Source organism: Orbicella faveolata, unplaced genomic scaffold, assembly GCF_042242905.1.
Source record: "Orbicella faveolata isolate gen_17 unplaced genomic scaffold, um_ofav_v1 contig_13, whole genome shotgun sequence".
Classification (NCBI taxonomy): domain Eukaryota; kingdom Metazoa; phylum Cnidaria; class Anthozoa; order Scleractinia; family Merulinidae; genus Orbicella; species Orbicella faveolata.
In genome coordinates this window covers 6,662,297-6,675,721 of record NW_028301540.1, presented here as the reverse complement: position 1 = coordinate 6,675,721, position 13,425 = coordinate 6,662,297, and the positions used below count along the sequence as shown (strand labels likewise).

The 13,425-nt window shown below is 40.3% G+C and overlaps 1 protein-coding gene and 1 long non-coding RNA gene across 2 annotated transcripts; both read right to left on the bottom strand.

Annotated features, from left to right (window-relative positions):
• Positions 1 to 656: 656 nt before the first annotated feature.
• On the bottom strand, positions 657 to 12,878 carry LOC110054166 (potassium/sodium hyperpolarization-activated cyclic nucleotide-gated channel 2-like). The gene is made up of 8 exons (XM_089284309.1): positions 12,223 to 12,878; positions 10,286 to 10,995; positions 9,710 to 9,859; positions 8,204 to 8,422; positions 7,284 to 7,430; positions 6,741 to 6,984; positions 6,250 to 6,469; positions 657 to 1,046 (listed from the first exon to the last, which is right to left on the bottom strand). The coding sequence occupies exons 1-8, from the start codon at positions 12,410 to 12,412 to the stop codon at positions 686 to 688; spliced, it is 2,241 nt and encodes a 746-aa protein (XP_089140435.1). The 5' UTR covers positions 12,413 to 12,878; the 3' UTR covers positions 657 to 685.
• On the bottom strand, positions 3,609 to 6,014 carry LOC149114770 (uncharacterized). Its single transcript, XR_016205890.1, has 2 exons — positions 5,568 to 6,014; positions 3,609 to 4,888 (listed from the first exon to the last, which is right to left on the bottom strand). It is a non-coding gene; the product is annotated as an uncharacterized LOC149114770 (long non-coding RNA).
• Positions 12,879 to 13,425: the final 547 nt, after the last annotated feature.

Sequence of the window (13,425 nt, the reverse complement as noted above, 5' to 3'; positions counted from 1 at the left end):
CAAGGAACTCCGTAGAAGATTATGAGAATATGTCAGTTTGTTCATCGGCCGAACGCGTTTTCACTTTTTTGGCGTTCGTCTTTTATTGAAGAACAACAAATGATTTTGATCCTTTAAAAATAAAGTTTACAATGTTTGATTTGAGTTATTTTTTAGAGATATATTGGTTCATAAATAGATAATCAACTTCAAGCTTTGAATTGTTTAAATGCAGTTAATTAGGGATCTATAAAATATGATGAGTACCGTCTTGTTTGCATGTGAAAAGTTAATAAGATTCTCACTTATTTCTCAAGAAATAATTACACCGTTTTCCTGTGTCCATCAACAGTAAACAGTCGTAGTTGCTCGAGGGAAATGGCCTGTAAAAGATTTGTAGAAATATTCAGCACTCAAATACTACACTTAGTTTAAATGCACAATAAAATCGGTTTCCTGCGTTTTTAAACCTCTGGCGTAGTTGCTATTGGGTAGTGGTGTGGGCTCGAAGAAAATGTTACTCTAACATGCAATAATTATTAAATACCCGCATACTATACGCTTGCGGAAAGTAAAGATACAAAAATATAAGTATGTTTTAGAGTTTAAAAACAATGTCAGACGTATTGCTTTCAAATATTGAGAATGGCTACGAGTCCTCAGGTGGTCTCCTATAGAGTAAAGAAACTTATTAACATCCGGGACCTCAAAAGTCAGCCATCATTGCAATTACATCCGGGTCTTCTTCTATCTCATCTTCCTCTTCAACAATGATGTCGAGTTCCGATTTCTGCGTTTGTGCAAACGAAGCAAGCCCCGGTGCCACGGTGTTGAAGAATGCTCTTGTCAAGAATGGCGCCTTCTTCTTTTCCTTCTTGGACTTTGGTACTGGAATGCTTGTGCTTACAGTCTTTTTTTTCGATGAAGGCGGGGACTTGGTAACATGTGGCGCAGCTGAAGACTTGGTAGTCTCTGGTGCGGTGGAGGTCGATGGCTCTTGTTTGATTGGAGACAGGGTACGAGGCGGCAGCTTCGCTCTGTTATCTTCTTCTAGTTCGAATGCTGTCCTGCAAAAGAGCCCATTAATTCAATGATTTCCAAATTTATGTCCCTCGAGTGTTAGTGACGTAACGTGTTTCATCCAATCAAAAGGGAGTATTTTTCTTTTCGGCCAACCAGGAGCAAGCGCAAGACCAACAGTAGTGTACACGTAGCTCACACGCAATTTCCCGCGCTTTTTCTTCCAACAAAATTAAGCCGTGATTTGACCCGAGGGGAAAGTTCCTGCCATGTCCTCTATCACGATATAACATTCTTTGTCATTCTGTCATCGGTAATAACTGTTAATAGTCAAGTTCTACCTTTTTCCAATTTGTTAACCATAGAACGGTTTTTAGACATTACAGTCGAACCTCTCCACAACGGCCACCTTGGGGACAGAAGAAAGTGGCTGTTGGAGAGAGGTAGCCGTTATGGGGAGGAAGGGGTGTAATATGACACCTCTTTTAGGGAGGGGCGGGGAGGGGGGGCTTGCAATATTTTTATTTGTAAAAAAAAAAAAAATGCTTCTTGTAGTATATGAATACTTAACACAGTCAAAATATATCAATGAAACACAAACCAAACAGGAACAGAGACCAGCGAGGCGCGGTACGACCTTTAACAGAAAACTAAATGGGGTTTTGTAAACACCGTTCATCAGTAGGTTATTAACTAGCTGTTGTCGAGAAGTTTTTTGGCAGCTGGGGCGCGTTTTAGTGGCCGTTATCGTTATGGAGAGGTAGCTGTTCCAGGGAGGTTAAGACAAGAGTGAATGTATGGACTGTCTGCCGGGTCAAAATAAAATGGCCGTTGTAGGGAGGTGGCCGTTGCAGAGAGGTGGCCTTTAGTGGAGGTTCGACTGTACAGTGGAATCCGAATTCTGGTACCCTCATTTTTTCGAACCACTCCAAAACTCGAACCAAAAGTCGCTTCCCTGTCCTCAGTCGAACACTGTAATTTTACCCGATTTTTTTTCCGATTTTTCTATCCGATTTTTCGAACCAATTTTCGTTTTCCCAGGAGGGAGAGGTCAACTTCGCTTGCGTTGCCATGCGATTGCGCGCCCGATGATCTTGGCCATTATGACGTCACTCGTGAGCCGGCCCGTGAAGTTTCAATGGCCGCTAAAGAATGACACCAGACAAGTTTTTCATCCGATGATTACTCAAAGAATTTGAAAGAAAGCGATAAACAGACCACAGGAATAAGATAACCTGTTAAAATTGTGTCCAAAAATACTTTGGTGTTCAAAAACTAGAGGTCAGAAGGCACAAAAACATGCAAGATCGCTCAATTAAAAACGGGATTGAAAAGTGGAGCTTTGCACTCGTTACTTGGGCGATATCTGGAGAACCCAACAATGAACAACACGAACACAAAAACATGATCTTGATATGGTTTAAAACGTTCGAATAGTGATGAAAACGAATCATTTAACGTGTGCATAAAAATGATCAGTGGGTTTAAACCCATTATTTTGTAGACGATAGCGTGGAGGACTCGCTGATCGATACTCGAAACCCTCGAAATATGAGAAAATGCTCCCTTGCAAAGGCATTTGAACTATCAAGTTATATGCTGGGTTGGAAAGTAAATAATGTACCAAGGAATTATTTTTCTGCGCTAAATTATCCACAAAACCGTCAAAGATAACATTTTCTTCTGCGAGGCCAACCAGCTCCGAGCAGACGTGTGGATATTTTAGATGGTAAAATGATGTAAAATCACTCTACAGGAGACCTAGATGAAACGGATGATATTCAGAATAACACGGACCAGACCTCTAGCCAGAAAGGTGCTTCATTTCATGTCAAAATATTCGTGAAATATGAGATCGGAGCATGATCTGTTTCCTCAGGCGTCCGCATGCAGTGCAAAGCTGTTTCTTCTTCTGAACTTCTGACAAGAGAGGTATCCTAAACTGGTGCTTTGGGTTCTATTTATTTTTCATTTCTCAGTATAGACTGTATAGACTGTAAAAGACAACTGCGTAGGATGTCATATAGAAAAACCTAAAAAATACAGAATCTGGTTCCAAGCAGCAAGTGAATTAAAGAGGAAAGGATATATGAACAGGGATACTTCCTGTGCTAAGTCATTAGCAATAAGAGTTAACTTAACAAGGAGCAACTTGTTAAGCCAAAATGACTTTTTGCCAAAACAAAGAGTTCAGTAGAAGGTTATGACAAAGCTAGAAAGATCAATATCAGGTGATCTCTTATTATAACCAAACCCCTTGTTTTCTAATAGTATCCGTCTTGACAAACTGTAATAGCTTTACTACTTCTAAGTTTGAAATGATAATCAATTCTTTTCTTTATACTTTATGCTTTTAATTTTCGTCATAAATCTTATGTGAACAAAGACAGCTCCAACAATTATTTTACACTAAGCTTAAACTGAACTACAAAGAAATATTTTCGAGAAGAGTGTCACAGAGAGGTTGCACTTGTAAACATGGACGTCAAGCCTGATTTCTCCCCAGCTCCTTCCATCCCAGGTTCCCCCTGTTGCTTTTTGCATTGATGAGTTTATTTTTGGCTTCAAGAAAATGATAAGTGTACATTTCCAGCAAATAACACACAGGATTGGGTTTTAAATGTTTAATTGACAGTACATTGGCAATAAATAGATAGCTTTCCATGGTGGTTGCATGTACTGCCAGAAATAGGACCTGCTTGAATGGTCTTGCAAAGGTAGTGGAGGATGGTAACTTAAAGTTTAAAAAGATCAAACTAATAAGACTCCTCATAATATTCACCAGTCAAAAATTACAGTAAATGTTTATATGACCTCCCTTCCCTCTTTGGTGTTCATATCGCCCCTAACTCTTTTCAACAGAAAATGTAAACTAAAAGACAAATTTCCTAATGAGATCCAGCACCACGAATTCAAGTATGTATTTACCATTAAAAAATGCAATTCTCACAATTAAATGATCCAACCCCCATCCACCTTTTAAGTCCCGTCCAAGCAGATACAATGCGGTCATGTACATGGAGCTAATATCATAATTTATAAAACATTAAACAGCTCATTTCCAGTATCAATGTATTGAACTGAGGTCTTCAGATTTTCACATAAAGAATTTTTTTCAGCACCCTCACCTGCACAAAAAAGAAAAATAAAATTTTCTGAAACATGTCAAACAAACTACAACAATCACTCTGCATAAAGCATTTTTGGATCCTTACTTAAAGAAAATTTACAATATTGTTTAGGAATTAAAATAAATCACACTTCAAATACCTAAATTGTTGATCAACAGTGCCAATTTTGAAAACATAATAAGATTCAGCAACAGGAACTCAAGGTGACCGAGTTTGGTACTCAAGTTTTGCGAAATAAGAATACTTAATTGCAGCCGACAGTGAGACCCCTTATTTGATCTTAGGTAATCAAGAAAGCCCTCGTCCCAGTGACCCTAAACAAGCTAACTTTCACTGTTTTGTTGAGAAAGTGAAACACAAGCCACCTTTAGCAACATAACCAAGGTAATCCTGGTAGGCATGATAACCTTTTTTCATCAAAATACTATGACTGGCCTACCTGGGGCAACTCATGGTATGAGGATATAAAAATTAACTCACAAAACCCCACAGTGATCAAATGACTGGAGGGAAGCCAAAGGAAGAAGGATAACTGAGCACTGGAGTATAAAAAAAGGCTTAAGTAATCCTGGAAGGACCACTTCATGTCATATATTAAACACTTGATAAAGTTGCCTCAGAAGGGTCTGATAGGGTTGCCTTCAGTACCCGAGACCATATAAATGGGGCCTTGTACTCTCTCCTCTGCAGACACTCCCTATGGGAAATTGAATATACTCCGAACTACCAGCCTGTGGTCAAAGCAGCACGAAAGTGGCCTATGAAGAAGAGAAAAGTCTTACAACACTAGACTGCAAACCATGGGTAAAATGTAGACTGCAGGCTTTTTAGGAATATGATATTCCCATTTTCATTTATAAAGACATCGAGCTAACCATACACCGGCTAACCTGTGCCGTATATTTCAGGGTAAACAGAGCACAAGCTCTATATAAAGGAAATGGGAATACAATATTCTTAAAAAGTCTGCAGTCTGCATGTTATCCTCTGTCTGCATTTTAACCCCCGTTGTGCAGTAGGCAGGCTTTGTCTTATTTAAATAATTAAGCTTAAGTTCTTGTTTGTGAAAGTTCTCATTTCCTTCATTGTGGATAATATTTCTGTTCGCTAGGCCCATTGCAGAATATGTGAAAAGGTTTCAGTTTTGTGAGAGAACACTCCGAGCACGAGATCGCAGATATTTCATACTCAAATGGACTGATCATTTTTACTGCTAATTTTTCAAAATCATCTTCAGATACAATGTTTTCCTATACATATAAGCTATTCTGTGACCAAGTTACACGTTTCTTTACGTTACCGATCACGTAAAAAGGGCAATTTTACAGGGCGAATAGTCAAAATTTTGCCCCACATATTTCCAACGGAGAGCGATGACCGTAACACTTTAAATACACTTTCTGCAAGATTTTTCGGTTATAATTAAAATCTACTTACCTCTAAAGAAAGAAAAATGATAATCACTCCTTGAGATCCAAATACAATACCATTTGAAACTGGAATGATAGGAGAAATCTGCCTCAAAAAGTTGTATCAGCGAGAGGCGACGACGCCATTTTCGAAAATTTTGTGCATTTGCGCGCTTCTTTCGCCGTGACGTCATAGTGGCCATGATCATAGGGTCAGCCAAATCTGACGTGTTCACCTCTCCCTCCTGCGTTTTCCTTGGAGGTTCGAAAAATCGGGATTCCGCTGTACATACAATTCCATTAGGATACTGTATTCTTTAATTGTATAAGTAAGCTTCTTGTTCTAATCGGTAGAGCGGTTTTCAATGGAGTTTTGCAACACCAAAACCAAAGTTATCACTCTGGCCAATCACAAATTACACCGACAATCCAATGAACCAATCAAAACTCAAATCGAATACACGTAGCCGGTAAAAAGCGCGGGAAAACGTGTGTTTATAAGCCAGTCACAATTTGTTTTGCTCAGTTTAATTCTAATTGGATGTGAAAGTGGCGCGATATTTTCAAACCAATCGCAAAGCATAGTAGTGTAAAACCAAAGTAAATACGAACTACTCTTCGACATTCAAGTGAAAAGCGCCCTGTCACAAGTTCTTGAAAGTACAAATCCACTGCAAGGGTAAATAACCCTACCTTCGCCTCTAACTCACCTTTCGGCCATACCCTCCTCTGTCAGCGGCTCTGCCAGGTTCGGTTGCAGTCCTATCCGAGAAAGCCTCTCTTTGGCGACTGCTTCAAGCATTACTTTCATGTCAGGATACTCCATAAGTACCTCATGAAAATGAGGCGATCTCAACGAGTACAGATTACAAGTTGTCGCGGCTCGGATCGAGGCCACCCTGCGGGCTTCCTTCGTTAAGAGACATATTTCTAGTGAAAACAAAATCGCAAATAAACTGAAAAATTTGATTTAAGTGGGCGTATGTGTCGGGTAGGTGTTAGGGAAAACGATTCTATGAAAGAAAAATCGAACTTAACAAAGGATACACCCCAAGAAAAGATAAAAAAAAATACAGATTTTAATTTGCATTTTGCTCCTCACACGAGGGGTGGGTGGGTCGGGTTGGGACGGGCAACCTCGACCCAGGTCCACCCCTGCCAATAGGAGGTATAAGTAGGTTTTTAGCTCAGTCTGGCTTACCACCAAAATGAGATCCGTCTCCAAGACTAGTGGCCAAAATCCCGTCTTTTGTGAGTACATCAACAATTCCTCTTTGAATGAAATACATCTTATCTCCTTTGCGGCCTGTCCTGCATATGTATTCACCAGTTAAATACACCTCAAATTTGAGCTTGCTGACGATGTCTGCGAGGAACTGGCGAGTAGCGTTTCTGAAAAAGGGCACCGTGTGAAGTAATGGGCTCACGTTGTGGACCAAGATGTCCTGGAAACGAAACGGAGTTAGTAGGCTTGTCTAACCTTCTGCTATTTCCAATGTTATTTTAAAATATATTATTACTATTAATGCACAAATTCTCCTCAGGCTTCGTATGGTATCAGTTGCAGAAATTCATCACAGATCGAGACGGTTGTCACTCTTCTCACGACCCAAATCTCTGTTTTAACATCAATGTTTTGAGATAAAATGAGCTATTGGTTACTGTCACGCAAGTTCACGCTCTCTCTTAACGCTGCGTGACAGTAGTACGACTTGGACTATATTAACGCTGGCTGGCTATTTACCTCCCTGAGTGCCTGGGAGAGCTCGTTCAGTATAATGTCCTCGTCGAATAGTTTGTGGTGGAAACGATGTTCGTAATAATCCTCCACCTTGAGGCGTATACGTAGCGGCAACTTCCGGTAACGCATATACTCCTTCACTTGACTCAACTGAAGAAGATAAATCAATCAATCAATCAATCAATCAATTAGTCAATCAGTCAATCAATTATGCAGTCAGTTAGTCAGTCAATCAATCAATCAGTAAGTCAGTCAGTAAGTCAGTCAATCAATCAATCAGTCAATCGATCAATTAATCCGTCAATCAATCAATCAGTCAATAAATCAGTCAGTCAGCCAGTCAGTCAGTCAGTCGGTCGTCGGTCGGTCAATTAATCAATCAATCAATCAATCAGTCAGTCAATCACTTAATCAATCAGTCGATCAATCAACCAACCAATCAATCGATCGATCAATCAATACAAAAACATATCCGATATCTTCTCACCCGTCTCGCAATAATCAAACCATTTCTCAGAGCTTGCACAATCTCCACAAAGACTATTGCTTATGAATGTCACGAGCGTAAACTTTCTTTCCAAACTCTCACTCTTAAAATTCACTCATAGTTAATTATGACAAATAATTTTGACGGAGGATATTAAAGAAAGCTTAACTCAAACAGACTCGAGTGGCACTAACAAGATGAAGGACTCATTATCAGACTGACTTTGGTCGAAGATAACTGCGGTTTTCACAGAGGTTTTTATTCTGTGACGTGAAGATACAGCGGTTGCCATTGGTCAAATAACAAATGACTTGAATTAATTTCAAAAAAACTATTTGAACAAAAAACGCCTCAAGTTTATTCCCAGTCTTAACGTTCAATTTGAATGCTATGTGAAAAATGTAGTTATCCATTTACTATCTAGTAACTTGGTTACCTTCTCATTGTAAAGTCGCCCGGATGAATCAATAGACATGATCAAACTCGACATAATACCAATGAACACTGCATAGAAAGTGGCGCCTATGGTCATACTGCACAGCGTCAGCCAGACCTCTGGAATGGTCTGTGGGGGGTACCGTCCGTAACCAATACACAACATGTGCGACATGGCATTAAACAGGGCCCAGCTGTACTGACTGGCTGGAGACTTGTCCTAGAGAAGTGAATTTAAATGAGCTCAGTCACGGCATTTTGAGTCATTTTGACCACGTACAAAATTACCTTTAAATTAAAGAAAACCTGAAAATAGTAGTTTACTTAGATAGAAAAACACCAAAAAGATAATTTTAAACCGTAAAGGAACAAGGATGGTTAAGGATGGAGAAGATTGACACCGATTACAAATGACGAACTTGAAACAAAAAATAAAATAAAATATTTGTTATTCACGCAAAGCATTAAGAAACAACAAAGACGACTACTGAAATAGAATTGTGATTTCAATCCCAAATAGACAGAATAAAGGTTGCTAACCGCATATTCCCGGTGTTTGTTATTCTTATATAAGAATAGACCAGTTTACGGTTGCCTGTTTAGTGACCTGGCCTTTGAATGGCAGCGAGGCTGGAGATGACCTTGTTTTGATAAAGACCTCACTGTTTTTGTTGGCATTTAAATGAGAAAAGCAGAGAGGTCTGTACCAAAGCAAGGTCACCTCCTGCCTCGCTTGCAGTCATAAGCCAGGTAACTAAGCACACGTGCACAACTGCAAAATGGCCTATTGTTGCTGGCTGGTTTTCACTTAAGCTTGATTTTCACTACGACACAAGCACAAGCATAACCAAACGGTAGTAAACATGAGCAAATGATACCCCACTGAGACAAGCAGAACAAACGTTTTGTCCTTATTATGCTAGCTAGTTCTTACGATTACGCGGAGTCTCAAAAACGCTGGCCTGATTAGAAAAAGAAACTAAATAATATAAATCCGAAGTGTGCGTAATTTCTATTCACTTCATATTTTCTTCGAGTTACGGAGCCGAAGAGAACCTACAATGCTAAATGGTTTGGCACAATTACAATATGGAGAAATCCCTACGTATAATTCTTTTAAAAGGAATCGCAAATAGGGACTTGTCCACATCGTAATCTATTTTAATTCATCCACGCTACGTATGTCATTAACATTAACCAGTTTGTTTTTCAAGTGATTTCCAGTCATGCAATTCTCGCAGTTCTCGAGAACTGCTTTAAAAAAACACAAATTTTAAACCAGAACTGTTGACTTTCTTATGATAGCTTATGATTTAAGGATGTATGGTGTGAATAAGATTCCCCTGAACCACCAAATAGAAAACATTATACGGCTCTCCCGGCTCGCCGGTTTTCCTTTCTCCGCAAACTCTAACTCTTCCTAATTGCAATTCGATTTGGGAACAGTGTCTATTATTTATTTAGTTATAGTTCTGTTTGGGTTATGAAAAAATGTGATGGCGGCTACCTTCAATCCATTGATCACGACCCAACTGTTGTCTGGGAATTCCAGCAGATACGGGATAAGAAACTGAACACAGCCATTCCAGTGTGATAACAACAGCATACAACCAATCAGCTTGAGGATACGAAGCTGGCCACTGGCAATGTTAAGCAGCTGACACACAACAAAAAGCATGCGCATTATTATCCAACTCTATTCAGCTTATGTTCTGGATGTTTCCGAAGTTGCTAAATTTGTGTGATCCACTGAAAAATGTGTCGGGCTGTACTTCATTTTCTTAAAAGTGATCATAATGAAAACTAGTTTTTGAACATGGTAAAATTTTAGCTTCCAAATATTTCTCATGTTGTTCTGTTATTTTCTTAACTGTAGGTTCCTTTAATTTTCGTTGGCCCAATTTTTCAAAGGTCATCAATTCACACTAACAAGCTGGGATACATAGTTAATGATAGCTGTTGTTTTATTTAGCGATTTTTACTCCTAGCTGATTTTAAGTTACAGTTTGACGTTTTAAAAGGTTGAAAACTGACAGGACAAAATCGACCAATCTTCTATGTAGCCATCTGCTATGTGCCCTACCTCTTCAAATCTTTTGATATATCGCACCAGTCTCGAAACACGCAGAAGTCGCAAAAGGCTCAACAACTTGGCAAGTTTGAGGATGCGAAGAGCCCGCGATGCCTTGATCAGCGTTTGCTCCGCCGACGAAGATGACACGATAAAGTACGCGTAATCAAACGGAAGTGACGAGAGCAAATCGATCAAAAACCAGCCTCGTAAGTACTTCCGGCGGATAACTTTCTTGTCCAGTATCACCTCCTCTTGATTGTTAGGATCGACAATTCCGGTTTTAAAATTCAAGCAAATGTCTATGAGGAAAATGCTATCGGAGATTCCATTTAGGATGAGCCAGTGCAGTGAAAGATCGTCACTCAAGAACGAAATGCTGACTGGGAGAAGAATTACATGCATGGAAATAAAACAGATTAGGAGGATATCCCAGTACCATCGAAATGTGCTGAAAGGATGAATCACTCCCTTGCCCTTCTGCTCTTGCCGGCGCTGTTCAATAAGAACGGCAGCTTTATTCCCGAACAGTTTCAGCGCCATCTTGTTGTCTGGATTAGCTGCGAAGATGTCTCTGAGGTATGTTAGAGCTCTGCCTCCTCTCGAGGCTGTAGACAGCGAAGACTGCAGGTTAGCATGTCTTGTTAGGGTTTCTACTGTTGATTGTTGGTCCTGGGACGGGCGGCCTCGCGCCTCGCCAGGTTCATTACCTCCGTGGAGACCTGCAAATATAAACGTCTTCAAATATCACAAAAATAACTGGTTAGATTATCACTGGTGCTGAAGAAAGCTGCCATTTTTTTTAACAACCAAGCATTAGAGCAAATTGTTGGAAACTGAGTCTAAAAGTACAAAAAGCAAGATACGCGGCAACGCCTAATAAGGAAAACAGTTCTGCTAAGACTATCTAAAAGCGATGAGACAATATTTATAAGTTTTTCCTTTAAATAAGGAAGTTTTCTTTTGAGGAAAATATAACGGCAAGTCAGATGAAGATTAAAATAGTTTGCTTCTGGTTGTACAGTCCGCCGTGGACGCCAACTGTCGCCATTTGGCAACAACACTGAACAACAATCCTTGATTAAAACACGATTTGGTTTAAAGAAGCAGATTTGCTTGTGGGGTCGTGTATCAAGCTAAAAGTTTAAGAAACGGCAGAAATATGTACAGTGGCACTAACAATTCTATAATTGTTCATTCACAATAACAAACTCAAAAACTTCTAAAAATCCCTCACGTTCTTGCTCTGCGTTTGGCGACTAGACGAGCAGTTCTTAGCTCTCTTGAAGGGGAAAAAACTCGGAGAAGTTCTGACCTCAGTGTTGGTCTGTTATTTCTGGGCTAGTAGCAAGCCGGTAACAATGATGCTATTCCTTGAGGCAACTATTTTCGTCTTTTCATTGTACTTGAATTATTTCGTGGCGAAAACTCATTTCAAAGGAAAAAGTCCAGCGTTTTTTGCTTTCAGGGATGCCATGCCTGAAGTCTAAATCTGCACATTAATTAATTGATGTTGTGCTGTAGAACACAAAAATAATACCTTTTCTGTTTTGTTTTGCACTCATATATTTTGTACGCGAATATAAGTGACACGCATGTAAGGTGCAGCACTTTTAATAGATAGACAGGGAGGCGTGATGGCCTCGTGGTTCGCGCTCGTCTCCGGATCGAGCGTTTCGGGTTCGAGTCCTTGCCGGGGACATTATGTTGTGTTCTTGGGCAAAACACTTTACTCTCGCAGTGCCTCTTTCCACCCAGATGTTAATGCTGGGGACTAATTTAACCCTGCGATAAACTAGCATCCCATACATGGAGGAGAAGAAATACTACTAGTCGCCTTATGCTACAGGAACTGAGATAAGCTCCGGCCTGATGGGCCACCTGCGGCTCGTATGCAGACGTAACCTACCTTTACCTATTTCTAATAAGTACGCATTTTATCATCTCACCTGGCTCAGGAAATGAATGCCTCCTGCCTTTGGATAGTCTTCTTTTGTTGATAATGATAATCGGTCGTTCCACTCCCTTCTCTCTTTTATCCGCATCATGAATGGATTTTTCCGCATCACACGGGCACGGTTGTATCAGGCCACACGTTTTGCAACGAGTGTCATTAATGTCTTTTCGGTTGGACGCCATGTTTGTCGAAAGCTCTTCGCGTCAAAGAAGCTAAAACTACCTCGTCTTGGAATAGAGCGACATCATTTTTAAGTCACATCATAGTCGGCAACTTGCCCAGTTGCCAGGCTTAAGTTTAACGAAAAAATTAAACTACATCGCGATCGACGGTAGGAATACTGAATAGTTCTTAAACGTCTAACGGCTTCGCCAACAACGCGACTGATTGACTGTGACGTAAAGTAATCGACTCCTGTGATTCAGTTCTGCGCGCGCGATATTCAAGATAATTTTACATTGCATCGCTCGATTCGTGAAGCGAAGGTCAGCCGATTCGTGCTCCACCAAACGAAACTTGCTGAACTTTTCAAGTGTGTTTCTACATACGTAGCTTCCGAAGAAGACGTTCCACGAACGGGAATAGAAATCCAACTAGCTCAACCGCGCACACGTGAGCGCGAGAATAGAACGTTATTATATGTATTAACGCGTGTGCAGAACCAAACCAAATTAGTACAGAATATGGTCTCTTCACACTTCTGCAAAATCAGCTTGGAAGAACGCAAAAGGGCGTTTATTCCTCTTCGAATCGCATTCGCGAGATGTGTTGGGATATGATGAATTACGGGTGTAGCCACACTTATCGTGTCCAGGCCACGTGTTCAAAAGAAACGTGGGTTCTGTTATCTATGCAATCGTTTTCTAGACTCGAATCAAGATCTCCCACGACCAAAAAGTGAGGTACGAGGTACGAGATTGTCCTACGAGATAAATCATTCTCGTCACCAGAGGCCGCGATGTTTTTGGTCAGCGCCTATGACCGCGGCCCTGGGTCGGTCGGTCGGTCGGTCGGTCTCAATTTCTTGACCTTGTGCATAGTACTCCATCTTCTCCATCCTTAATCCTTGGTGGGTTATTATTAGTCAATGAAATCTGAGAAAATGCCAGGGATGGCCGAAGTCTACATTTATATAATCGCGGAAGAAAGGCTTGAAAAATCCCGCAAACGTAACCGAATTCCTAACGACGTTTTG

What these genes read in the sequence shown, in the direction of transcription:
- LOC110054166 (XM_089284309.1), bottom strand. Translation starts at nt 12,412, where the DNA reads ATGGCGTCCAACCGAAAAGACATTAATGACACTCGTTGCAAAACGTGT. An exon ending in GCATTCATTTCCTGAGCCAG is followed by an intron (nt 10,996 to 12,222) that starts GTGAGATGATAA and finishes TTATATTTGCAG; the next exon opens with GTCTCCACGGAGGTAATGAA. An exon ending in ATATCAAAAGATTTGAAGAG is followed by an intron (nt 9,860 to 10,285) that starts GTAGGGCACATA and finishes GTTGTGTGTCAG; the next exon opens with CTGCTTAACATTGCCAGTGG.